The sequence below is a fragment of the Neolamprologus brichardi genome, chromosome 16 (assembly GCF_056152115.1).
Source record: "Neolamprologus brichardi isolate AB-2024 chromosome 16, ASM5615211v1, whole genome shotgun sequence".
Taxonomy (NCBI): Eukaryota; Metazoa; Chordata; class Actinopteri; order Cichliformes; family Cichlidae; genus Neolamprologus; species Neolamprologus brichardi.
Window position 1 is genome coordinate 32,184,331 of NC_142119.1, and position 25,670 is coordinate 32,210,000.

The 25,670-nt window shown below is 45.8% G+C and overlaps 1 protein-coding gene across 1 annotated transcript; it reads left to right on the top strand.

Moving 5' to 3' along the window:
- The first annotated feature begins 5,531 nt into the window (after positions 1 to 5,531).
- LOC102798458 (thrombospondin-type laminin G domain and EAR repeat-containing protein-like) lies at positions 5,532 to 22,795 on the top strand. The gene is made up of 15 exons (XM_087829687.1): positions 5,532 to 5,689; positions 7,117 to 7,181; positions 7,260 to 7,421; positions 7,601 to 7,833; positions 7,923 to 8,013; positions 8,087 to 8,240; positions 11,602 to 11,733; positions 12,237 to 12,354; positions 12,433 to 12,547; positions 13,414 to 13,597; positions 15,586 to 15,644; positions 15,788 to 15,964; positions 20,548 to 20,726; positions 21,521 to 21,622; positions 21,694 to 22,795. The coding sequence occupies exons 1-15, from the start codon at positions 5,608 to 5,610 to the stop codon at positions 21,845 to 21,847; spliced, it is 2,007 nt and encodes a 668-aa protein (XP_087685813.1). The 5' UTR covers positions 5,532 to 5,607; the 3' UTR covers positions 21,848 to 22,795.
- The last annotated feature ends 2,875 nt before the right edge of the window (positions 22,796 to 25,670 follow it).

Below are 25,670 nucleotides of genomic sequence, written 5' to 3' on the forward strand. Positions count from 1 at the left end.
GCGTGAGCTGGTTATTCATTAACTCTGAAAGCAGGTCCAACATTTAATAAAGCTGCCTTTTTTTCTCTCACTGCAGTTTTGTTCAAATAATATCAGCTGAAAAATGTAAGCTCAGTGTCGGCCCAGAGCCCGACACCTTCCTGTTTTGTGATGTGCTTGGGTTCAGACCTTCAAGGCTCAGATGTCACATTTCTAAATTAAGTGGCATTTTCTCGAAGCGCCGCTGAAGCTGAAGCACCTATAAATGTCTGAGATCACATGCAGATTTAAACCTGAGCTTATCCCGGATCCGTCTGTTTTAACCTCGCTGCGACTCTGACTCAGCTCACGTCAGCGCTGAGTCAAGTCTGCAGATAAAAAGGACGAGTGCAGATGAGAGCGGTCGGCGAGGGAGGTGACATGCCATGACAGCAGCTTCCTGTCTGGGCCTGCCTCAGACATAAAGACATGAAAGGAAGGCAGCATCAGTTACAGAGCGCAGGCAGCCCACAGCTCATGCAGGTAATCTGATTACCTGGTCCTGTCTGCTTAGCCCAGCTCTGTTCTGTCAGGCACTCTGTCACAGTTCAGAGTAATCCTTATCTGACACGCCATCCTCTGTGAAACAAGCTGCTTCTCTTTAACATCCCACTCACTAAGGTCCACTTTCTGATTGGCCAACTTCAGGAAGCCTGCTGAGGGGCAGCGCCCAGTGTTGTTGGAGAGCAGGGTGACGCTTACAGAGATCAGTCTCAGCTGATCCTCGTTAAACCCCACAGACGAGCTGCTGACCTGCCCCTGATAACGTGAGGTGCAGTTACGATTCAGCATGCGTCTGTCACTGAGCTGATCTGGGACCAGCCTGACCCTGGATCTGCTGCTGAAGACCCAGTCACATGACTCTGACATCACTGCTCCTCACGGCTAATACAGTTTGTTTGGTCTTTGTAAAAAAGGTGTGTGTGTTCCAGTTTTATATAACAGCATGAATGCAGAGGGTTTTCCTTTAGAAACACTTTGATTTTATCAGCTCACACACACACACACACACACACACTGTCTTTGCGAGGACTCTGTTCAGGGTTTGAACCTTGTTGACGGTAAAACCTTCGCCTCCCTGAAACAAACTGTGATGTGAGAGCGAGCTGTGCTGATCAGCCCATCTTACAGAATCACTGACTCGAACTGTGATAATCTTTGACCTGCAAGTTTTTACATTTATATACAACATAATAAAACTTCACACAACATTAACATTTTACTATAGCATATTCTGTACATGTTACCACTGTGACAGTGTTACAACTACTTGCACTTCAAATTCTGACTCCACACACACACGAGATACATCAGCACTTGTTTTACTCTATATATTATTTTCTAACTCAGAGTTTATTCTTATTTTAGTTGCAAAGTAAGAGTCTCGTTGCTCGGCGTATCCAATTGTGCTTTGCAGTGTATATGACAAACTTCTTGAAACTGAGGTGAGAGGTCACAGCGTCCTGATGGGGGCGCTCTCTCGGATATTTTCACTGATTCTTTTCCTGACGACACCAACCTGCACAGGTAGAGCATCAGAAGCTCACCTGTGTTCAGTCGGCAGGTAAATGCAAGCGTGTCTCACCTGATTCCGTTCAGATGGGTCCACTCTGAAGAGTCCACGCTGCGTGCAACGCTCCTCTGAGTTCATTTTGCCTGTTTTTTATATTTTTGTGGCTCTTTTATATGCATTTAAATGGAAATCCTGTTTATACTGGTTGCCATAACATTTGATGAGCTTCCTGGATGGTTGTACTTACAGTCTGTGTTGTACCTGTACTGAGGGCAGACACAGGTAAAGGTGTGGAACTCTGCTTCCACCTGTGAACCTGCAGCTTGGTCACAGTGAGACTGGAAGGTCTCTGTGGGTTCATTCGTGTCTCTGCCTGCTGGCCTGGATCCAGGCTCACATTTAAACTGGGATTACTGGGCTTTAAACGTCTCTCAGATCACAGCTGCTTTTCATGTCTGAGTACACTGTGCAGCTCCCAGCGCTCGCCCCTTACAGCAAACACTGACTTCTGGTTTACCTGTGCAGGTACGGGGTTCGGTGGGCAAACACCTGATTTTAATTTGAGTGATATCCGCCTCCACATGCTCGCGTCGTACCATCTCAGAGTCACAGGAACAGGGACCACCATGACTGGATCTGGACACTTTTCATTTGAACCATTTTGAACTGTGTTGAGGTTTTGGAGCCAGGTGTGAAGAGAGGGCGGAGTTATTAGCTGATGCTAGCTAGTTTCTTCAGATGATGTCATTAAAGTACTCCAACAGCACAAACACAGTCCAGAGACCAACATCAGGGCAGTTAGCTGAGGTGTAGCCTAGCAGACAGCGAGCAGCTACAGCGTCACCATCAATCAAACAGGCCGCGCCCCTAAAAATTAAATAATTTACTCGTTGAATGAAACATCCTCCCCCCTTGTTGTGTTAAGAAGGTGAAACTAGAGACTAGAACACTTTGTCTATGGAGACTGACTCCCTGCTGCCCCTGCTGGGTGTCAGAGGAACGACAGGATTTTCACTTTGCTGAAGAAGATGAGGTCTCAGCTGGTGAAGGTTTCGTTTGTCCTGATGTTCTCAGTCATGTGACTTTGATGAGCTGTGACCCTGATCACCTCCTGCGCATTTAAGTTCTCTGCTTGTGTTTCATTGTCAGGTCGTCTGTTAAACTGACCACAGTCTTCATAGTCTTCATCATCATTATCACAGTGTATTCATAGTGGTCAAAGTTGTTCATAATTTTTCTTAGTTTCATGTTTACTGCTGACTTCCTGCCAAATAAAGGCTCGCTTGTTCACAACACATCGGCAAACCCCCTGCTGTGACACTCAATCCTCTTAGAAAAGAGAACCAATGAAAGTTTGATTTTTAAAATAAAAATTGTTAAATTATTTTCTGTTTATTTCAGTTTTCTTTCTTCCTTTATAATCTGATCCCCCCCTCAGACTGATCAGGTAACCCTGATGGGTGGAGCTTTGCCTCACCTGCTGTATTCCTGGGATTATCCTATGACCCTGTGCTGGGCCCTGGCCCTCAGCTTGGAAACCACTGGCCAGAACCATGAGACTGAGCAATAATGATGGAGGTGAATATAATCTCTGATAATCTCTGTTTATTTTGATCATACCTGTGTATTTTTGGCATTGAATGCAGTGTGTGTGTGTGTGTGTGTGTGCAGCCTCAGGTCTGATGGCACCTGATGTCAGGGAGTGGGTCAGACAGGCAGGGGGCGGAGCCCTGGCTCACCTGGGAAATTCCTGTGCTGTGAAGAGCTGAGGGCGAGCCGCAGACATGAGATCAGTCACTTCTTCTTCTCTTCCTCCTCCTCCTCCTCCTCTCAGGCAGCATGTGTGCAGGAACCTCACATCATATGAAACATGGACCAAACTCTGCAGCTGATCATTCATATTTACAGTTTCAGTGTAGGAAGGAATAATCAATCAAACTTTATTAGTCCAACACCTGACTGACAAGCCCAAACCCAGACTGCTGCACAGCACAAGACACACAAATTAATAAGAATTTGATATGACGTCATTTTTAGAGCAGTACCAAATTCATGGAGAGCTCAGATTATTATTTGCTGCTCTGTTAGTTTCAGCTCGTCACAGACGATACACGAGACAGCAGAAACACCCTTTAACCTTACATCATTTGTCCACCAGAGGGCGCTCTGCATCTTCCATGTTTATGTTTGAAACGCCACAAACCGCGAGCAGCTGATCCGACCTGGGCAGAGGGTAAAAACGAGGAAAGAGAAGGACGAAAGGAGTGACAAATATCGGCCGAGATGTCTGAATATTGGCTTTTAAATCACCGAATATCAGTATCGCTGTTAAAAATCTGATATCGGTCGGGCTTATCAGTTTAACACAGACTGACTGTATATAAAAGATGGACTAGCACAGCGTGCGGTCACCCATTGGCTGGTCTGATCAGCGTCATGGTCGCCGACAGGAAGTGATCATATCTGATCACCGAGGCAGCGAAATGTGTCAGCTGCTCTGACCAGTAACACATGAACTAACCTGCAGCAGCAACGTGCAGAAACCTCTCCACCAATCACACCTTTCACCTTCATGAAACACTCACCTGTCCAGTCAGGTGGACTCTGTCCAGCTTTGTCTGTCAGGTTTGTCTTCAGGTGAGTTCAAGTGTGTCACAGGTAAAGAGGAGGCAGCCGCCCCTCCCTCCCTCTCGCTCCTCAGCCCCTCCCAGTCTTTTTTATTTAAATGTGGGGTGAGCGAGGCCAGCTCACCTGCAGGTAAATTCTCTCTCTCCTCAGTCATACTCACCTGAACCTGAAAATCACCTCCAGTCGCTGCACAGACAGCAGCCTCAGAGGAAGGAAAGGAGAAACTGTGGAGGACTTAAAGAGGAGGAAACGTGGAGAGGGAGGAGACGACAGGTGGAGGTCTTCACCTGAAGGTGGAGACACGCTGAAGATCATCAGGTTCATCTCAGACACTGAGAACACTTTTAAAGGTGGACTGACGATGAGCCTGGTTGTGTTTTTGGTTTCTCTGAAGAACAGATAAATGTCCAGCAAAGACGAAGAGGACGGTTTAAGGACGGCCGACAGGTAGAGCAAAGACTGTACGTCTGTGAGGTCACAGCACGCCAGACCTCCCCACTCTGAGCTCCTCTCGCCGCCTCTTCTTACCTGTGCTCAAGTAAGAGGTCTCCTCACATGTCCTGAAACCTCTTCACAGACTAGGACTGGAGCTGGACCTCAGGAGGCTGGTTAAACCTCTGACCTCTGACCTCTGACCCAGGTTTGCTCAGATATGACGTCACTGTGCATCAAAGCTTTTGCATCTTTGTTTTCCTCTCACAGATTCTCATGTGATTCAAATGTGGGCCAGACGCTCATGTTAGCAGGTTAGTGTTCAGGAGACGAGCTTCGTTACACGACGGGGAGAAACGAAACGAGTTCACATGATTTTATCTTTAGCAGCTGTTCTTGTCTTTGGCTCATCGTTTAATCGTTTTGTGATCAATGTGCCCACGTAGAGTGTTGATAGTGCAGTCTGATGGTAAAATTACACAGTGTGATATTTCTCAGCCACAGGTTTGCACGTTACTCGAGTTTTTTATGTTCAGCATCATTTATTAAACCAGTTTAAGCCAGTCTGTAGTGCTGTGAAAATCCCACCTGGTGCAGGTGTAACATGGAGAGTCCCACCAAGGGTCCTTCTGCCGTAACCACAGAAATGATTTTAAACAGGCAGTTAACTAAAAGTTAAGGCAACAATCAGCTGTAAACTGAAAGCTGAGCTGTAGTTACAGATAAAGAGACAGTTTAATGGTTTGAAGCCATGTTATGTGAACTTAAATGAACTTGGTGGCGTTCATGAAGAATTGGCGAGACGGCTGTCCGGGCTCGCCGGGTGGAAATGTTGGAGACGCCGCTGTAAGGAACCAAATCTGAGACGTTTGTCGTGTTGCTCTTTGACAACAGATGCTGAAGAAACACCGCCCAGGAGATCCTCAGGCCAGCTGGAGAATGACGTTGAGAGACGCAGGACAGGAAGCGGGTCGGTGAGCGGGAGTCAAACACGCTGTTCACGGCGCACAGGCGTGATGTTTTCGTGTCACTTCCTGCTGCTCACCTGGGTGCTGCTCACCGCCAGAGTCCAGAGCCACAGCTGGAGACCCTGTACAGGTACGAGGAGATACAGAGTGCTGGTTTCAGCTCAAAAGGGACGGTCACGTTTCAGAAGGAGGTCAGATTCATTTCTGAAGAACAAAACACAAAATCTGAGAGTAAGAGAGACTTTTGCTTGTGAGACTGGATAAATAAAGGTTTGAGCTTGTTTTTTATATATTACTACTGACAGACATTGTGCTGAAAGCTTTGTTGTATCCTAACAGGAAGTTTCAATTCATGACTTGCTTGTTCAAGTTGTTCTGTTGTACTGAAGATCCTGGACAGGCCCCCAAACACATCCAGTCACCAGACTGGTGCGGGGTTAGGAGGGTCGCGTAACGATAGATGGAAAACATGTTTGTTCAGTTGTCACAGCTTAAACCGACTCCTGGTCCTCTCTATCACGTGTTTCTGGGTATTATTCAGTGGAGCTTTCAGTTGAGGAACTTTCAGGTGTTCCCACCTGTCTTTCTGTTCTGGTTAAAGAGCTGAGTACACAGCTTTACATCATGTTTCCTTTTGATGACATTACTGTTGATCTTTCTCTTTGCTACAAGCTGATTTATTCCTGCAGCTGAAACTGCGTTTGGCTCCTGGGCTTTGTGAACAGCCTTCCTGGGGTTGAGTATTGTGAACTCTGACCCCTGAGGTGTGTCCTGTCGCTGACTTCACTGATGCCAAATGTCAGAGAACGCTTTGCAGCTCCGACTCTGACGTCTCGCTGTGTTTCAGACGCTTTCGCTGCTTTGTTCTTCTGTGTTTTCAGTCTTTGAAATGTGAGATCTGTTTCTGTACATGTCGTCCCCTCCCTCCATTCATCCTCCATTCATCCTCCATTCATCTTACATTGATCCTCAAGCGCAACAAAACACACAGACGGCCTCAGAGGAGCTTAAAGGGGAATTCCAGCTGAAAACTAATGTTGACCTGATGCTGTCTCTGCTCCCTCAGCCGCTGTCTAACACTGATTTTTAATGTTTTAATGATTTACTCGACCCTCATCAGAGTCAGAGCAGAAATCTGTGACTGCTCGGCAGGAAGCTGAAAAACTTGAGCTTTTTTTTGAAGATCAGGTCTGAGGTTTCAGACATAGAAACATCCGTCTCTGAGGGGATAAAAATAAACTGATCTGAGATCATTTACATATCATCGCTGATACAGATTAACTGCAGATACACTTATCAGTCAGAGCTGGAGGAAATGAGCTCTGAGCTGATAAACTCGCCTCACTAGCCGCTGCTTTCATGAAAATCAGCTTTCAGGGATCTGAAATTAGCAGCAGGTGATAAAATGTCTAACCTTGATCGCTCCTTACGTGTCCCTGCGGTGATTTAAATCGAGCTACATACAGCTGGTTCAGTGTAACTCGGGCTCCAGTAAACCATGCTTTGTTTTCACTGAAGTATCGGTGGGGTCAGTGGTCTCTGCTCTCTCCCCCTCAGACCTGCTGCCTCTTGACCTGTTGTCCAAAGCCCTGCCCCCCCCAGGACATGCCACGCCCACTCAGGTAAGACACAGGATAGCATGAAGGTATGAACATTTATGATGGTAGCTACCCCTAATATTTCATCCACTACCCCTCCAGGTGCGGATGGTTCAGTCCAAAGGTTCCAGAGGTCTCCGATTGGCCAGCGCCGTGGCAGCACCTCTGAATTTCCCCGCCTCCCAGATCTTCACCAACTGTTACTACTTTCCCTCTGAGTTCTCATTGGTTGCCACGGTGAAGATTCAGACACTGAGACAGAAGGTGATGGATGGAGCTGGATCTGGTCCAGTCTGGTCCAACTTGGATCAGTGTGGCCCAGTTCAGCCCAGTCTGGTCCAGTTTGGTGCAGTTAGGTCCAACTTGGATCAGTGTGGCCCAGTTCAGCCCACTCTGGACGCGTTTGTTCCAGTCCAATGTGTTTTTTCTCTCTCTGCTTCCAGACAAATGAGTACATCTTCTCTGTGGTGAGGGAGGGATCTGATTCGCTGTTGCTGGGGTTACGAGTGTCTAAGAACCGCCTCCACTTCTTGACCACATCCCCTGGCCCTGGTGGGCGGAGCCGAATGACTTTTAAGGACGTTGGATTGGACAATAACCGCTGGCACACAGTGGTGCTGGCTGTCACCGGGCCGTACGCCACGCTGACTGTCGACTGTGGACTTCCTCTGGAGCTGTGAGAGCTGACACCACATAGACCAATAGAGACCAATAGAGACCAGTAGAGATCAACTTCATGGGATTAAGTGGTTTCTTGTCCCCCAGTAAACAGGTCCAGCCCTTCCCCAGCCATCTGAGCACCAGAGGGTCCCGGTTCTTCGTCGGCAGCAGGGGGCGGTGGAGGGGGCGCTTCTCCGTGAGTCTCTGATCAGGGTCAGATCAGCCAACTGTCCGTCCTGCTGGTTTTCACCGCTCTGTTTCTTCTTCAGGGTTTGCTGCGGCAGCTGGTGCTGCTACCCGGTTCGGACGCCACGCCCAGACTGTGTCCCTCGCCTGACCCCGCTCTGACTGAGCTGTCCATCCCTCAGGTCCTGAAGACCACCCCCTTCCAGCCGGACCAGCAGGAACCAGTTTACACCTATGGTGAGGAGACAAACCTGCCACAGCACAGCGCCCCCTGCAGTTTGGGAGAGAGTTGTACAGGCTCATTTTCAGCTGCTAGTGCTAGAAAGCTGATATAAAAGCATCGACGAGTGTGTTTGGAGTGACAGTGTGTTCATAATCAGCCACAGTAAAAACACTTTCAGCTGCTCCAGCTGACAGATGAGTTTCATTCACCAACAACATCCACACCAGCAGGTTTGTGAGAGGACGCATGAAAAGCAGAGTTTCACCTCACTCACCTCTTTATGTCTATATTTTGCACGTTTCCTGGCTCAAAGTTCTATTCCGACTGTTTGTAGGCGCTGTATTCAGTGCCTGGATGCCCGCTGTGGGGGAGTCAGTAGTGACAGTCTCACAGGTGTAGAGATCTTTGTTTCACTTTTTTTCCACTTTAAGTGTTTACTTAACCGGCTGGTTAGGGTTAGACTAAAAGCTCCTCTTAGGCTGAACAAAAGGCTGTGGTTTGGATGAAAACCGCAGCATGGCCCTGCACACCTCTAACCTTTGTCTGGAAAAACACTGAGCTGGGGGTGACTGACTCATCAGGCTCGCTGCCAAAGCGAGGATCCGAGGACTTCCTCCACCCGTGCGAGTGTTTGGTCCGTGAACCCGGCACTGTGATGGTCTCAGTGATCGAGTAACCTGAAGCATGAAAACACCTGTGACTGACAGCTCTGCAGCTACTGTGTGTGTGTGTGTGTGTGTGTGTGTGTGTGTGTGTGTGTGTGTGTGTGTCTGTGTGCTACCTGTAGACTCAGCCTCTCTCCTGCTATTTGATGTGTGTTTCCATGACAGCGTGAGGTCAGACAGAAGCTGATTCACACAGGTGTGTTTGTGTTACTGTGTCAGAGTCGGGTGGAAGGAGCAGCTTATCCTACCTCTGTGCCCCCAACAAACACCACAGGACTGTCCATCCATCCACCCACCCATCTATCCATCCACCCATCCATCCATCATCCATCCATCCATCATCCATCCACCCATCCATCCATCATCCACCCATCCATCCATCCATCCACCCATCCATCCATCCATCCATCCACCCATCTATCCATCATCCATCCATCCATCCACCCATCCATCCATCATCCATCCATCCATCATCCATCCACCCATCCATCCATCATCCACCCATCCATCCATCCATCCACCCATCCATCCATCCATCCATCCACCCATCTATCCATCATCCATCCATCCATCATCCATCCGTCCGTCCGTCCGTCCATCCATCCATCCATCCACCCATCCACCCACCCATCCATCCATCCATCATCCATCCATCCATCATCCATCCGTCCGTCCGTCCATCCATCCATCCATCCACCCATCCATCATCCATCCATCCATCCATCCATCCATCCACCCATCCGTTCATCCGTCCATCCATCCATCCATCCATCCATCTATCATCCATCCATCCATCCATCCATCCATCATCCATCCATCCATCCATCCATCCATCCATCCATCAATCCATCCATCATCATCCATCCATCATCATCCATCCATCCATCCATCCATCCACCCATCCATCCATCCATCCATCCATCCATCCATCCATCATCCATCATCCATCCATCCATCCATCCATCCACCCATCCGTCCGTCCGTCCGTCCATCCATCCATCCATCTATCATCCATCCATCCATCCATCCATCCATCCATCCAACCATCCATCCATCATCATCCATCCATCCATCCATCAATCCATCATCATCCATCCATCCATCCATCCATCATCATCCATCCATCCATCCTTCCATCCATCCATCCATCCATCCATCCATCCATCCATCCATCCATCCATCATCATCCATCCATCCATCCATCCATCCATCCATCATCATCCATCCATCCATCCATCCATCATCCATCCATCCATCCATCATCATCCATCCATCCATCCATCCATCCATCCATCATCCATCATCCATCCATCCATCCATCCATCCACCCATCCGTCCGTCCGTCCGTCCATCCATCCATCCATCTATCATCCATCCATCCATCCATCCATCCATCCATCCAACCATCCATCCATCATCATCCATCCATCCATCCATCAATCCATCATCATCCATCCATCCATCCATCCATCCATCCATCATCATCCATCCATCCATCCTTCCATCCATCCATCCATCCATCCATCCATCCATCATCCATCCATCCATCCATCCATCCATCCATCCATCCATCCATCATCCATCCATCCATCCATCCATCCATCCATCCATGCTCAGAGTTAATAAAGTTCAGCTGATTGAAGACTCGGTGCTGAGCCCTTCAGTCATCCTGACTCTTTATGAGTCACAGTTTATATAAACCTGTGTCAGCTCTGTCTGTGGTGTGTTTGATTTACATACCTGAGTGCACCACACAAACAGCAGCTGCCTCGTTTCAACACTCAGAGTCTCTGCTTCCAGAGAAAAGCAGAAGACAACACAGAAGAGCTCCTGTTTTAGAGTCAGGCTCTATCTGAGCACGTCTGCATCATTTGTGGTAACGTGGTGGCAGTTTGATCTGGATCTGGATCTGGCTGCCCCTCAGGTGAAGACGTCTGATGTATCATGGAGGACTCATCTCTTGTGGTTAAATGGAAACTTTCACTTCATTACCTGCGTGTTCATCTGCCGAGCACAGACTGAAGCAGCTGCTAACAGGAACACAGGCACGTGTTTCCAGCCGAGCCCTCCACATCCAGCTTTGCTGCAGAGAAACATGCCAGCGAATGATCAGGGGTCCTGTTTACCCCCCACCATGTTTCACTGTAGGGCTCTAGCCCTGCAGTTCCTCTGACGTCCAGCAGAGGCAGCAGTGAGTCAGTCCCCATAGGCTCCCATGTTAAAGCTTCACCAGAAATAAACAGATTGGTCTCTGTGGATCGTTTCTCCTTCATGACACCTGTACAGGGAGGATGTTTTTATAACTCACCTGTTTAAAGTTTGCATTATTAGGGGCGTGGCCTCTGGACGTGTTTGTGCTGCTGGAGCTCTTTGGGTTATATTTGATGTGCGCTCTCTGCTACGTGTTTGTTTCATTCAAAAAATGTTTGTCAGTAAGTTTTTACTGTGACTGCGGTTCAGAGGGAACCTGATGGTTTCCGTCAGGTAGACGGCAGTGAGGTCACTGCTGAACAACAGGAATAAGTAGGAAACTGTGAATCTGCCATCCTTTGGTACTTCAGAGATTTTTTAAGTTTGCTTTGGTTTAAGCCAATAAAACGATCGTGTGCTGTTATGAAGTGTTAAACAGAGGAGGTTATTATCAGGAGCTCACATGTCCTCGGTTCCCATGACGCTCCTCAGGTGTAACCCTCGCTCTGTCCTGTTTCAGAGGCCGAAGCCAGAGTGACTGTGGGAGATCGTCCTCCCTGCTCGAGGCCGGAGCAGGGCCAGCTGTGGTTCAATGCTCAGGGGAAGGGTCTGTTCATCTGTGACGGGCTGACCTGGAGGACGCTGCTGCAGAGTGAGTCTGGACGTACACAGGAAGTACCTCTCACACCTCAGACATGTCAGGGTCATGTGACTAAAACACATTATATTAGGAGCATAAGGGGTGATTTTACTCTGTGTTAGGAGGTGCTCATTTTATTGCATAAATCTTTACATCACAAACGTTGTTTTAAATAGAATGCACATGATGCCAAATCTGTATATAAGAAATGAGAAATGATGATTTTAAACCTCTAAATTTTTAAAATGGTTCAGGTTTTTAAAAAAGCTCCTCTGGAACCAAACCAGAAAGGAACAAATTGTTATGATTTTAGAGGATCTGGTATAATATTAACTTGTCTGCTGTAAAGAGAAGAGTAAACTGAGTTGCTGTTGCGGGTGGAGCAGACTGTAGGAGGGTTCATGTGAACGTAGCGCTGGGATGGGGCTGGTTTGGTTCTGTTAACCTCTGACGATGATGTCATGTGCCTGCGATGTGTCTGTCCTCCATGTAAGCTGTATCACCTGTTTGTGCAGGTAAGCAGCGTCTGGATTACGTGGAGGACTACCAGGACCTGTACACCCGCTCAGAGACCCTGGACCTCGAGGTCTTCTCCATCCCGTCTGAGGGCCTGTTCATGGCTGCAGCCAACAAGTAATAACACGGCAGCAAAAACACAGCTGTGGAAAAGTCTCTGTCCTCTCAGTCTAACCCTCGTGTCTCCCCTGGCAGGGACTCTCGGTCCGGCTCAGGTATCTACAGGTGGACCAACGCCTCCTTCCAGCTCTACCAGAACATCAGCACTCAGGAGGCTCGATCCTGGAAACACTTCACCATCGACGACAAGGTGAGCGCCTCCAACATGGACGAGGAGTTCAAGGAGCTCAGCTCAAAGCCGTGGGCTTAGCTCCGCCCACGGCCTACGAGCAGCCAGCACCGTGCTGCTGTGACTGATGCACGACACGAGCTCACACTGTCACTGCGACAGTCACGGATCGTTGTATGTTCTGTGTGTCGTGTGTTTTGTATAGATGAGCGACGATGTAAACATGCTGACAACAGAGACTTGCTTCGCTGCTAAGTTATAGCTAATCGCTAACTGTCCTTCTGTTGGCTGTTACCATAGAAACTAAATGTCTTTGTGCCATCATGCGATTTATTGTTGGATAAAATCAATACTGTCTGACATCACACTCGTGTGCGGTCCTTGACGTGGACGTCGGTGGACAGGCCGTCAGAGGACGAAGCAGCTTGTTTCTGTCACAGACAGAAAACACAAAGTGCAATCAGGCAGAGGGATCAGATCTAATCAAGCGAAACAGGCAGAACATTTAAAACTTGATTAATAAATCCGGTTTGATGGTGGTGCAGCTGAGAGTCGTGGAGTGGATGGAGCTCAGAGGGCGGAGGACAAACGGATCTGAGGCTGATTCTCTTTGAACCCTTGTGTGCACATTGTGTTGGCCTTGTTTGCACAGTGTGTGACACACACACACACAGCTGTGTGCAGGTATTGTGCTGCAGGTATTCAGTCCTGTTAACTCAGAGAAGTGTGTAAAGGAACAGTCACTGCAGAGGTCAGAGGTCACTGCAGCGCACACAGACTTCTCCTTGGTGTGAACTTCTGTGAGTCGTCGGTTCAGTGAAAGCTGAGCAGGGCCGCTCGGCGCTGTGATGTTAAACCAAATCCATCTCCGTGTTTCTGTCCTTCAGATTTTTCTCGTGGTGGCGGCAAACTTCAGAGAGGCGGGGTCTGAGCGGTCTGTCATCTATCAGTGGCATCGGCGGCGGCGGCGTTTCGTCCGTTATCAGACTCTGGAGACTCACACTGCCCAGGACTGGGAGGCCTTTCGCATTCACAACCACAGCTTTCTGGTCGTGGCCAATCACAGACGAGGTAAACAGGAAGTGGGCTGTAATGCAGTCTTTTTCATTTTAAATGAATGGATCACTGCAGCTGCTGGGGCTTCACACAAAACCAGGATAAGAGCTCAATGTTGTCTCCACAGGAGAACATCATCAGGCCACGTCTTTCTGAGTTAATCAAAATTTAAAAATAATAAATGGAGAGTGGCGTCGGCTCTTTGTGCCCTGAGATGTCCCTCTCCTGCAGTCTGTGAGGCCAACGAAGCATTTCATGCATAAAAATGCTGCAAACAGAGCCTTTAATAAAACTTTTCTTTTTATTTCCAGATCAAAGATGAACTTTCAGGATCAAACGTTCCTGATCGGCAGTATTTATTCCTTAAATTTGATTTTCCTTCATGTTCAGGGTATTTTCCACAGTGAAGGAAGTATCTGAGTTTAACGAGTCTCTGCAGCGGGATGAGGAGCTCCTGAGCAGCCGGTCGTTTCTGATGGGTTTAGAGGTTAAAACGAGGCTTTTTGATGATGGAGATACAAGGTTTCCACCTGACCAAACAGGAGCTTTGAAGAGCTCGTATCTCCTCGTCAGTGTAAACACTTCAAACACATTCATGTGTGCACTTCCTGTAAAGATAAAACACTCCTGAGGCTGAGGCTGTGCAGGTGTACTGTGGTTAGATCACACACCTCTGTGCGCCGTCTCTCTGTTTGAGCTCGTGTTTATTCTGAATGATGGTGAACTCACAGCGCACCGGCCGAAATCACCTCAACACCAACACGTTCGATATAAATGGGCCAACTTTGATTTTCTGTCCTCTTTATCTGCTAAATACATGAAACGAGCAAAAACTGGCAGATTATGAAGGGACTTTTGTACCGGGTAAATAATTAGCTGCTAGCAGGCTGTGAAAAATCAGATGGGATATTTTAAAGATTCATTAATGGTTCAAACCTCAAACTTCTGCATTTACAAGAATATTTTAATGTCTTTATTTAAAAACAGGTCGTCTGCAGTCGTGTCTCCAACCAAACTATCCAAACTTACTCAAACACATTTGTGTTGTAGAAAAAAGTCAACTCAGATAAAATGATTTTGAAGGAGACTTTATTCGAGTCACAGGTCTGAACATCACCGCCACGACTGTTTTAACCATCCTTCATTTTCACAGAACTCAAACTGTAACTGGACAAACCAGGATCACTAAACACGTGGATTATTTTCACTTCATGGATGCTAATCCCTCTCACAAACGTGCATCCAGGAAACCTCCGGTCTGCATGCAGAGAACTTTAAAGTGGGCAGGTTTAGGCCTGCAGGTACCTCCATGAGTACTGACACACACCCTTCAGATAGCATCAATGACAAACTTTAATATGGCAATGTCTGTGCACGACTCAGCTCACACGTGGAAAACAAACAGTCAAAGCTCTGAGAGCTCCATATCGAGGGTGAAGGTTAGAAACTCGTCTCAACCGTAAACCAAACAGTTTGGTCAAACATGTATTTGTCCGTCGTCATCTCTACCTGTTAGTCTGTGGGTAAAATACCTGAAACAGAAACTGAATGAGGTTGTGTCTTTGCACCAAGCACAGTCCAAACCATCAGTCTGTTCTATCACAGCCACAGTGATTCAAAGACCTGTGTTTTTCTGAGCATTTGGTAGCTGGATGGTCCTGCAGATCAGAGTCCATCATCTTAGTCACTCTGAAAAGAAATTAGCCAAGGTTGATCCTGAAGATAATCTGGTGTTGGTTAGGTACAAAAAACAAATAGAGACTCAGTTCCGGGTTTTGTAGAGATGTAATTAGATTACATGAAGGTGTGAGATGCAGCTGACGGTGATTCCCTTTTGTTGAGGCTAATCTCCGTGGAGATTTCATGTGATGGTTTTTGTGTTTCCTCGTTGTTAGACGACTCGTTCTTCTGAGCTGGATGCACTTCTCTGTCTTTACTCTGTGATCACATGGACGAGAACTGAAGTGTCAAAATCATGTCAATGTGTCCCTGTGTGTCCTCAGAAAGAGACTCCAACCACAACATCCACAGTGTGATCTACAGGTGGAACCCCGACACAAAGGTGCTGCTGTTCAGTCACTACATGAGATCTTCTCCTGTCCTGCCACGAGCGTTCATGTCCTCTCTGTCCTGTCCTTTATAAATGCTGCTGATCGTCTCTGTCCTCATGTTTTCGGTCCCAACCCGTCCCTCCTGTCTCTGCAGCTATTTGAGGTGAACCAGACTCTGCTGACATCCGGAGCCTACGACTGGGAGTTCTTTACTGTGGGGCCGTACCACTTTTTGGTGGTGGCCAACACCTTTGACGGTCGAACCACCATCATCAGCTCCACCATCTACGTCTGGCTGGACGGCTCTTTCCAGACCTTCCAGAGCATCCAGGTCAGTGTTTGTCTGTCTTTCAGAGTCTCCCCACCGTCGGCTTTCGTAAACCTTTTACCTTCCTGGTCTGAAATGTTACACCAAAGAGGAAGTGCACTAACGTTTAATGGCCAGCAGGGGGCGACTCCTCTGGTTGTCTGTGAGTGTCCTGCTCAGCTGACTTGAGCTCAGTGAATTTTTCCCTCATGTTTCAGCTGTAAATAAAACATGAAGCTCATTTTGGAAATTATCGTCCAGTTACAGTCACAGAGGACAGCAACATAGGGTTTGGTCATTGGTGAGTTATTAGCCAATGAGAATGCAGCATCGGTCAGTTTCAGAGTCAGATCTAGTGCACACCAGAGACCTCTGGTTTTAAACACGGTGACAGCAATAACGTTCAGTTTGTGGCTTCGCAGCATGACCTCACTAACCAGCGGTGATGTCACGGTGACTCCGTCCTTCTTTTATATACAGTTAGTTTCCTAGCACTGATGCAGTGACCAGTGGGTGACTGTAGATGACTGACAGTGACATCTGGTTTCGAAGCTCATACGTCTCCAGAGAAAGCATGTTCACAAAGCAGGCTGGACTCAGCTGTGAGGCCCATGGTTGGTTAAACCCTCCTGCAGAGATGTTTCCTGAACATGAAGTCATCTGTACTCAGTAATCTGCCTGCTTGTTGACCTCTGGCTGTTTGCATCATTAATAAAACCGACGCGTTCGCTCGTCCTGCTGTTCATCAGCTCTGGTCACGTGCAGCACGTCTTTAAGCTCAGGTGTGTCAGCTGAGGATCAGGGCGTTTTCACAGAGTAATCCAAACCAGCAGCAGATTAATTAATCTGTTTACATTAGCCTAACCACAGCTCTGCAGCTAACCACCGTGGTGTGTCATCTTTACTATCTCGCTAACTTCCTGCTAACCTTTTGACATGGATGTTGAACAGCTGTGAGAACAGCCCCACCGATCTCTTTATTCTTAACTCCCAGGATTCGAGTAAATGCACCAATTACTAAGATTGAGTTGATAAATCTGCAAGACCTGTCAGCAGGTCAAAGTGATGAACATGAGAGACATAGATTTGATTGATTATGGAGATTATCAGTATAACTGTAGATTGTTTTATTTGATTAAATACAGAGAAGAACATTTAAAAATGTGATTTACCAAAGAGAGACTTTATTTTTATTATTTTTATTTCTATTTTTAATGAAGCAGGAAGTCCTGAGATGCTGCGTCTCCTGTCTGGCAGACCTGGACACGTGACAGACGTAGCTTCTTCGCACATGAATGATTTATGACAAACATTTCAGAAGAAAGATATTTTTTCTCATATCTATTAAATTCTGTCACATAATGATATCTGTGAAGGTTCTCAGTCATCCAGGTCATCGTAGTCTAAGGAGCTTGCAAAGAAAAGCGTCTGGACTTCTTTAAGTTACTTGAAGACGTTTCACCTCTCCTCCGAGAAGCTTCTTCAGTTCTAAGGTCAAATGATGGAGAGTCCCAGATATAAACCTAGTGGGAGTGTCCCCGCACAGAGGGACAAAAGGACCCCCTGATGATCCTCTAATCGCCTGAGTCAAGGTGTGAAACTGGGTGTGGGTCCCAATCAGCCAGAGTTTCGGGTGAGTTCATTGTGAAACCTGGCCCCACCTTATCATGGCCCAGGATGTGAGTGGGCGTTAAGGCGTGTGGGAGGGATCTCAAAACTGGATTACAGATGGCAGAGAGTTGGTGTCGTAAACCACCGCCTCTGTTCAAAGATGGTCGCTCACAGTGGACATAGATGGCTTCTTCTGGCTTCATCACATAATGATCTTTTTCATTCATGAATTAAACTTTTTTTATTATCCGGGATCGTTTAATCATCCTACATATTGAAACTCAGCGATATGAGCCAAACTTTAAAGGATTATTTTATTGTGAGAGTGAAACATGTCCGCTCACATTTATTCTCACAGAATTGTTTCATCTTGTGCGTCCTCTTCAGAGGATGAACTTGAGACAGCGCCCCCCTCAGGATGTGTTTAGCTGGGGCGGTGCTGGTTACCTGTCCAGGTGAGTCCTGGCAGATGTCAGAGCAGACATGACAATGAGGATGTTGTCAGTGAGTCACATGATAACAGCAGCGGCGTGACGCTGCCCGACCGCAAATCACAGGCTGGTAAAAATACCACGCTGACTCACAGCTTCAGGGAAACACCTCGCTCTCAGCCGGCCTCTGATTGGTGCAGGTGTGCCTCTGCAGGTAAACGCTGTTTTCCAGCCACACTTGTGTTTTTGCCCCTTAATTTCTGAGCTTCAGTGTTTTTTTGCTCGTCGTTGATCCTGGATCACAGGAGCGTGTTGCAGGGTGTTTGGATCGCTCGCCGCTCACAAACTCAGGTTCCTCGTCCTCATCTCGCTTACTCTGGATTATGGTGGATGTATCCGTTGTGACATCACGCTCTCTGAAGCCTCCGTTTTAGTCTCATTTAGCTGTTTTTTTGGAAAAATTTACCATATTTGGAGGAGTGTGAGTATTCAGCTAACATCCAATCAAAATGCTCAAATTTCTCTCACCAAACTGCCGCTCCGCCTTCCTGGACGGTCTGTTAGTACAGCCATGTTACTGGTCACATGATGTCAACACGCTGCAGAGGTCCAGTTCAGGTGAAGCTAGCAGCTACAGCCGCCTGTGTCGCCATCCACCGGTCGGTCAAACAGGCCCCGCCCCTAATATCTGCAGGGTCTTGGAGCTTCAGTGTTGTTAGCGTGATCTCAGGTTCACCTGGGACTGACTTACTCTCAAACCTTCCTGCCATTACTCTCGACCCCGTTCTGAGTTGTTTTAGCTCCTCCTCCCCAGAACCTGTCGCATCATTCGCTCCTGCGGTGACAACCAAAGATAACGGTCTTATTAAAGTCAGTGTTTGGGGTTTCATGGTGAAGGTGGTGATGATGATGAGCGCTGTGTACCTGCAGCCTGGTAAACAGCCATACCTGCACAGACACAGCTGCTTGTTTAAAACATTAATGTGGTGACAGATGTGCACATGAAAGCAGATCATAAAAATCATCTTACACTGATGAAAATATGTTTTTCCGTCTGTTGATGTCAAAGATGAAACAGGAAACCAGAGCAGTGTAATTAATGCGTGTGTGCGAGGGGGTTTCCAGCTGCGCGCTGAAGAAGACTTTTATTGCTTCTGAAAACCACAAAAACATGTTAAAGCATCATGAAACCACCTGAACCTGTAATTCAGCTGCTGACAGCACAGCACGCATTAAACTGCTCAGACATCAACACGACTAATGGAGCCGCAAATAGCTCCAATCAGACCCAGCCAGACCTCACCAGCTCCCCCTGCAGGCTGCACGAGCCGCTGCACACAGGCAGCACGAAGCAGAGCGTTTCATAGTCTCACATTACAGTAACGTATAAAACACTGAATTATAACTTCATTTAAAAGCTTCCTCCTTATTTCATTGTGATGTGTCAGTGAATCCCAAAGTCCACCAGACGCTCCCCGGGCCTGGCCTGAGATGGGCTTCCTCTGAAGGGTGGCTGGCCTCGCCCTTAGAGAGGGAGGGGCTCAGAGTTAAGCCGCTGCTCCTTCACATCGAAAGCAGTCAGTCGAGGTGGTTTAAGCATCTGACAAGGATGCCTCCTGGGCGCCTCCTGGGTGAGGCCCCGGGGCAGACCCAGGACACGCTGGAGAGATTATATCTCTCGGCTGGCCTGGGAATGCCGTGGTGTTCCCTGGGACAAGCTGGAGGAGGTGGCTGGAGAGAGGAAGGTCTGGGCTTCTCTGCTTGGGCTGCTGCCGTGGATAAGTGGAAGAAAATGGATGGATCAGTGTGTACAGTGAGCTTAAAACCTCACAAGCAGTGATGGAGTCATTACTCAATTCAAAGTAATAGATTACACAGTGCTCATTGGTGTTTTAAATGATAGAAGGCTCATCCTCGCAGTCAGACGAGTTCTTCTTTCCCACATACGTCTGACATTCATGCAAACACACTTGTTCACCCACCCGAGGATACTTCAGCCTGCAGAGTGGAGGCAGCAGGGATGAAAACACCTACTTTCTGAAAGGTGGATGGCCTGAGCCTCAACTGCCTCCATCAACTGATGCTTTGTTTTTCCCTGTGACTGATCCTGATCACACTTACTGCACATGAGCTGGAATCTTCCTCTAACTCCTCATCTAACCCTAACAGCTGTGTTCGTTTTAGAGTTAAGCTTCTTTGCAGTGCAGATCTTCCTCTTCTCCTCCTGCCCAGCAGCTCCAGCTTCATCATCCTCGTCACGTATATCCACTCTTCCTCCTCTGCACATGTCCAAACCGCCTCAGCCTCTGACTCTCAGCTGTTCCTCTGATGGACTCATTTCTCATCCTAATGACCTGAGCTGTGTGTTCACACTGTCACCAGTTGTGGTTGTTTTCTCCAGGTTTGGCCAATCAGCATCCACCATGCCAAGGAGAAGTTCTTCTTTCTCCACTAAAAGCAGCGTTGAAGGGACTCCTGCAGTCAAAGCCCCGCCCACCAAGTGTACGATTATCAGAGGGTTACCCTTCGTACCCTGGTTCTCTGAGTGTCCTCTTCTTTCCGCAGACAGTTGGAGCGACAGACTGGGAGCCGTTTCAGATCGACGGCAGGTTTTTCCTCGCCGTCGCCAACAGTCAGAGGATCCCTGATCGTGGCACGAGTGTCTACAGCATCAACTCCACCGTGTACGAACTGAACACGCTCACACAGACCTTCATCCGCTTCCAGGACATCCTCACACACAGGTGAGCGTCACACCTGGGCTCATTTAACATGTCTTCAGATACACTTCCTGCTTTTACCTGGAGATTAAAGGAGCAGCACGAAGATTAAAGGCTGAATAACATTTATTTCAAAGTCACTGTGGAAACGTTGCTGATCATTAAAAGGAAGCCATCAGCACCGAGAAGCCTGATGTCTGTTTAAGGTTTCATTTGGAATTTTATTCATTCGTTTGAGATCATTTACATTTTGTTAAAAAACATATTTTAATAACTTTTCAACATTTTGTTCATAGTATTTTATATCTTTATTAAATTATTTATATTTGCATTATTCATTCTTTTTTATTATCACTTTTTGATGATTTTGTTCGTTTTTAATTTTTGGATTTTTTTTAATATTTATTTATTATTCCATAAATATTCGTAAATATTATGAACATAATTTTTTATGTTTTTTTAATTTTTTAATACATATTATTATATTTATATGAATTCATGTGCATATGTGTGTTCATTTATATTTATTATACTTAATAATATTTTTTTTCTGAGGATACTGATGACCTTTCTTTTCCACTTTATTTTTTTTTATTATTTTTGAACTATAACAGTCATTTTTTGGACATTTTTTGGGGATTGCTAAGCTTAGCTGTAGAAACATATTATCTTTTTTTCTTTGTTTTTCAGGACTTTCTTCAACAGTTAATTTAAGACCTGAAAACGTAAATAAATTTTATAGAAAAGGTTCATTGTAAAAATCCCAAAAACAGCTGCTCTTCACGGTGTCGTCTTGTTCTCCTCCTTCGTGTGTTCAGTGCGCTGGACTGGGAGTTTTTCACCATCGGAGATGAAAAGTTCCTGGTGGTGGCGAACTCTCACGACGGCAGCTCGTACTCTTTGAACAGCGTTGTCTACAGGTGCGTAAGTGCTCATCTGCTCAGGTGTGACGTGTTACCTGAGCTCAGGTGACCTCTGTGTGTGATTTTAGGTGGCAGGGTTACGAGGGCTTCGTTCCTGTCCACAGCCTGCCCACGTTCGGCTGCAGAGACTGGGAGGACTTCAGCACGGACGAAGGCTCCTTCCTCATCTACTCCAGCGCCAAGTCCAGGCTCAGCAAGGTGTTCAAACTGAAGAACTACTGAGTGAAACCATCCTGGAGAGACTCCTCTGAGGTCATGTGATCATTCAGTGGACTGAACTTCCTGTGAGCTAAATCCTGAGTTCATCCTGAGGAGAACATCATTTAAATCCAGCGATGAAAACCCCAAAGATTAAAGATCCATTTATGCTGTTTGGACATCAAGTCACATTAAGCTCTGCTGACGAGGACAGTGCCTCTCTGACCCTGTGTGATCCATAAACCTCAGAAATGAATCATCAGATGACTCAAAAATGAAAGTTGTCCAGTTTAAGTCAGCTGATTACACTCAGAGAACCTCCCGTTTCACTGAATCATGGACGTGAAAACTTAAAAACAGACAGGTCTCAGCCTTCTTCAGATTTTCCACCAAGTGCTCAATAAGCACTCTAAAGAAAAGAGCATCATTCACCCGGATACACGAATATTTCCTTAAATCTCCTCCTAAAGGAAAACACCAACGCTGAGAGATCTCGGAGCGCTTACTGAAAAACCTCCAGTGACTCCTGCAGCTGAAACACATCTCAGCACCGTGTCCTCTGCATGAAGGCGCCTTTAACCGGAAACATGTTCTCACAATGTTATTTATACAAAAACATGAAACGAGGCCTGAGATGGGACCCTGCGGGACTCCCTCAGAGAGTCTGAGGAAACCGTTTCATGTCACTGGGTTCAGTCGATCATCAGACAGAGCGGCACGCCACTGCTTCCTGTGATGCCCGTCTGTGTCTCTGGTCTGTCCGTGGACAGATGTCAGAGACAGTTATCGTAGGAGGTGGAGGTCCAGATGTTCGTCCCATCAGCTCTCCACATGTTCAAGTGTTTTTCTCTGCTTTGTTCAGCAGTTTGTTTTCTACACTTTTGGTTCATTCAGAGTCTTCACGTTTCATTAAATATGATGTTTTCTGACACTCTGGGCATTTTTTTACTCTATTTATTACATTTGTTCATATTTGTGGATATTTTTTTTCTGACACTTTTTTCAATATTTTGCATGTTTGTGTTTTGAAATGTTATTTCCAGTTATTTATGTTTTAGCTCATTTGCTGATTGATGGATAAATTAAACATTGAATAAATTCTTTTAAAAAGGTGAATATTTTCATTTATATGAACGTGAGAAGCTCGACGCAGAGACGGATATTTCCTCTGTATCTGCTGATCTGAAATGCCAGCTTAAAGGGTCATTCCGCTTCATTTCAGCTAGCTGTATTTTCCTTTACCTGGATCTGCTTCGTTTTTCTTCCATATTTCCAGTTCCTGTGGTAGATGTTCTGATTAAACATGACCCAAGTTTGTAATAATGACCTCGTTGTATGTACAATAATCCTGTGAGCCCAGAGCTCAGGCTGCTGGAAACACTGGATGGATCTGGATGATATAATAGAAAGGAGGAAGACCTGGCCCCCTGCTGTTCAAACCTAAAGAAGAAGCTAAATCAGCCTGTTTAAGACGGACGATGAAGTGAGGGTTGACCCTGCGCTGAGGCCAGAATCAGAGAAAGAAGGATTATTCTGAGAATCAAAAACAAGGACCAATCGTCACGTCTACTGCAATAGAGTACAAGTAAAGTACTTTAGTTTTTGTTGTCTTCCAAGTTTTAGTTACTTAAATTAAGCTTGTTTATACGGATCGGGATGGCCAGCAGTAGACAGGTGATTAAAACCATCAACAGCTGCAGCATTAAAGTGATATACACATCAATAAATCAACAATATCATCATATATGTATGTGATGTTCATATAAAAAGCATAAAACATTATGTAAATGTTTAGGTGAAGTAAAAGGTAATATATGTGAACATATGTGCTCTAATGTTCTTATTTCATCATCCAACACAAACTTTGTAATAAATCTGTGATGAAACCAGTTTCTGTGACGAGCTCAGAAAATAACAGGAAACTCACGCGTGATTTATTCTGCATCGGGACGCTCTCACAAGTTCAAAGGTCACAGAGCTTAAGCACAAGTTTATGTTTACATATGTTTTGTCTGTGTTGATGTTTTAGTACTTGTTCTTTTTAATATACAGTATTTAAATATCTTCAGTCGACAGTTTTCGAGTCTTGCTGATGCTTCCTGTTGTTGTCAGTGTCTTTTGTTCATGCATGTGTCAGCGTGCTGCTGCCTCCTGGTGGTTTGTCCTGGTATTTGACCTGCAGGATTCATCTCCGTGAGACCTGCAGCTCCTCTGTGAGTCTCTGCTCAACAGACTAACGTGGAAACGTCTCTGAACGCTTTCTGAAGTTGAACTTTGACATTTCTGTCCTGCAGAGCATCACATGAAACACCACAGCTCAGCTCCTCAGATGCAGCTCAAATGTCCATCTAAAAAGTTTTATTTTGCCCCAACACACATTCGTCCATTCATCATCCATTCTGTGGCTGGACCTTCCTTCAACCACAGCGCAGGTTTCTCTTTACTGTCAGGGGCGGGTCAAGAGAAATTTTCTTAGGGTGGCATGGAAATGAAATGGGGTAGCAAAACCAAAGCCTTCTTTTAAAAACCCACATATGCAGGTGTTACATGTGGTTAAAATAATTCAAATGCAGTACACGTTTTATATAAATATAGTCTATAACCTAATTATTGTCTGTAGCTCGCATAATTAAACATCTCAGTTACATAAAACATGTGAATGTTGGTGTTGTGTGCTGTGTAGCCCGTATGATAAATAAATTTGTGGCCCAATAAGTAGAAAATCCAGAAAGCTACACAACATGCGGCGGTTCATTTACACACACAGTCTAAATTAAGTTTCACAGTTTTTTTGTTAGAAAAAAATCAAATTGTTATGTAAAATCTGCACTTTCATGAACAAATATTTAAACCTGATTTTTCATGATTTGCTGGGTTAGCTTAATAATTAAACAAATTGTTAAATTATTTTTTCCTCGCCTTGCTTGGTGTCATCTCTTCGGCTCAACCTCACGTGTCTGAATTTACAGTTATTTTTTCATTGGCATGCTGTAGCAACACAACTGATCTGAAATCACACAAAAACATAAAATCCTAGTAGTAGTTTTTTTTACTGTAAAAACCACAGACATGTTTAGTAAATTATTTTCATAACTTGAAATGCAATATACAATGTACAATAATGAAATAAATTGTACATTTTGAAAGCTTATGCACAAATTTTGTAAACAATAAAGTTATATACAACTATTTATTTAAACACGCAGCCGATGCAGCTGGCTTCTTTTTTTTTTTAAAATTTTGTACAACCATTTAAAAATACTGTAACTAAAATGAGAGAACAATCAGGTGTCACAATAACAACCCCCACAAATTATTTGTGCTGTAAAAAAAGAAGTAAAGAAAAAAAGAAAGAAATTGTCCCCACAGAGGAGAACAGCACAAACCTGCAGGCCTGACAGCGGGAGATGTATCACTGCTCCGGTTTTCCATGGAGACAGAGTTTACACCGTAATCTGCCTTTGTGACGTTCATTAGTGCCCTCACTGACACACTAACAAGACAACACAACACTAACTACACGCTAAACGTCACAAATCTCAAAAATCTCTCTCTCGCTGGCTCTGTCTCACTCCCAAAACTTTCCCACCTTCATAAACAACCAAATGCCACGTGTTGCCGTTTTTGTATTGGTCGACAGGGTACATTTTTCCACCAATAGGAAAGAGGTGGGTTTTTTTCTTTCTTGACTGTTTTCGCGCTGTCCGTGGAAAACGCTTTAAAAAAAAAACCCATGACAACAGTATTAAGAAAAAAGAAGGCTTATGTATATATATATATATATATATATATATATATATATATTCATAACTGGACATAGTGGCTTGCCATTAAAATTTTAAAACTG